Below are 2,297 nucleotides of genomic sequence, written 5' to 3'. Positions count from 1 at the left end.
AGGTCGGGGGAGACTTCTTGGACTGCTGGCAGCATGTTGGCTCGTGTCAGTGCTGCTCAGTGCCCTGCCCAGCTTGGGCTGGAACTGCCTGAACAACATGGCCTCCTGCTCCACAGTGCTGCCGCTCTATGCTAAGAGTTATGTGGCCTTCTGCATCAGTGTGTTCAGCGCCCTGTTGGTGGCCATCATCATCCTCTACATCAGGATTTACCGCCTGGTGACCTCTAGCGGCCGCAGGGTGAGCAGCCAGCCTTCAGAGCGCTCGCTGGCCCTGCTGCGGACAGTGGTCATTGTTCTTGGAGTGTTTGTCATGTGCTGGACCCCCCTCTTCCTCCTGCTGCTGCTGGATGTTGGTTGCAACCCAGATAAGTGCCCTGTGCTCTACCAGGTGGACTGGTTTATAGCCCTGGCTGTGCTCAACTCTGCCCTCAACCCTCTGATATACACTCTGTCCAGCAGGGAGATGAGGGCGGCTTTCTTCAGGCAGCTGTGCTGCTGTCAGACCAGCATGGAGCACACTGGGACTCCCGTGGTGGGTAACCCCAACCTGGGCACGGTCATCCCCACAGTGGAGAACAGCAAAACCAGCGCAGGAGGGGGCAGTGGGGCTGGCAAGTCCACGCTGAATAGAGGGAAGGTTCCCACACCTATCAACGCTGACAACAAGCATGGAGATCCCACAGCCACTGCTGTGCCCCATCCCTCCGGGCCTGCAGACCTGCTCTCAGCTGTGCTGGTGAAGGCGGGGGCGCTGCAGACCCTCAGCAAGTTCTGAGTGGAAGTACCTTAATGAGGCTTTGCAGTCACACAGAAGAAGACACAGAACTGAAATAGTCCTGCTATCAGCCACTTTTTGTTTATGCACTATGGCCAGTGTAGCAATGGACGGTATTCAGATGGAACGATATTAATGCAGATGAGAGTACAATCAAAATCACTTAAAGCCACTATTTACAACAACTGCAGAATATTATTCACAACACCAGAGTTACTGATATGTTGTGTTTGTCTTACACTATGACTACCGTTATGAAATACAATAGGACGATTCCATAGACATGGATTAAACCAAGCCCCAAATTTAATATATTGTCTTAATTCATGTCTGAAACTAGACTTGGTATTGCTTCAAAACATGTGTATAATTAACACTATTAGTGTTGTGTCTGTTGATGCCTTTATTTTATTGTGTCATTACAAACAATGGAGATCAAATTGGGGCACTTTTTTTTTTGCATGTGCCATATGCAAGTACTCTTAAAGCACCTGAATTTTCCATCACAACTTGATTTGGTAAAGTATTTATTTTCTGTGAAAACATTTGCCATCTTAATACTATTGGTATTCCTGTTTAAAGTAGTTTGTGTGCATAGAAAACACCACGGTACTAGGACTTAATTATTGATTTTTGTTATGATTTGAGATGCACTGTGAGAGAGAACAAGACCAAAAGTTTGTTTATCAGACCAGCGGCCTCATTAGGCTGTGATACTCATTACACACACCAAAAATCAAAAGTGGTGGATGAATGAAAAATGACAGCAACATTGCTATTATTAGATTCTTACCACTAGTGGGCAAGAGCGTAAAGATTGTCCTCGCGGTGGTGCTACAGGAGACACTCCAATCAGTAGGGTTCGACATCTGTATGGTGGCCATTTTTGTACAATTCAGGCTCAGTTCTACATTATCAGGGCTGACTCTACTGTGTCAACATCAACTGGACATTTTTGCTTCTGATCAGCTCATCTAGAAACCACTCGCACACGTCAACTAACCACTAGTGAACAAGAGTGTTGGATGTGAATTATTTAACGGCGGTAGACTGTAAATTACATTTCTGTCTAGGGTGGTGTAGTGCCTGATACCAATATACAGCAAATAAAATAAAATCCTATTGCCTTTTATGAGATTTTCACGCGTGTCATGTTTTGATATTGAATCAATGACTTGCCTGCTTCCAACGCCCTTCCTCTCAGCCACTCGGTCTCTGTGTTGGTCCTATGCAAACATTGTTAAGGTCTATAGGAAAACCAGACATTTTGTCTGCATGTTTTTGCACCATATGAACCGTAGATCCGTCTGTAGTCACATAAAAGCTTTAGTCATACATATATAAATGCACAAATGCTCCGGTTTGTCAGTTTATCATGTGTTATTCAGACAGAAGAAGATAAATGTCATGAGATTTAACCTGCTGCACTCATTGAATATCCTAATGGGAAGCTGATTGATGCTCTCTCAATCCAATTCATAAGTAGACCTAGGTCAGCCACTGATGAATAATGCACAGAAAC

General features: G+C 45.1%; 1 protein-coding gene across 1 annotated transcript; it reads left to right on the top strand.

Moving 5' to 3' along the window:
• The first annotated feature begins 10 nt into the window (after positions 1–10).
• On the top strand, positions 11–1,907 carry LOC137884477 (sphingosine 1-phosphate receptor 3-like). The gene has a single exon (XM_068726254.1). The coding sequence runs from the start codon at positions 98–100 to the stop codon at positions 773–775; it is 678 nt and encodes a 225-aa protein (XP_068582355.1). The 5' UTR covers positions 11–97; the 3' UTR covers positions 776–1,907.
• Positions 1,908–2,297: the final 390 nt, after the last annotated feature.

The sequence above is a fragment of the Cebidichthys violaceus genome, unplaced genomic scaffold (assembly GCF_023349555.1).
Source record: "Cebidichthys violaceus isolate CVI_PGR_0920_01 unplaced genomic scaffold, fCebVio1.0.p SCAF_386, whole genome shotgun sequence".
NCBI lineage: Eukaryota > Metazoa > Chordata > Actinopteri > Perciformes > Stichaeidae > Cebidichthys > Cebidichthys violaceus.
The sequence above is the reverse complement of the archived record's forward strand: the minus strand, read 5'-3'. Positions and strand labels throughout refer to the sequence as shown.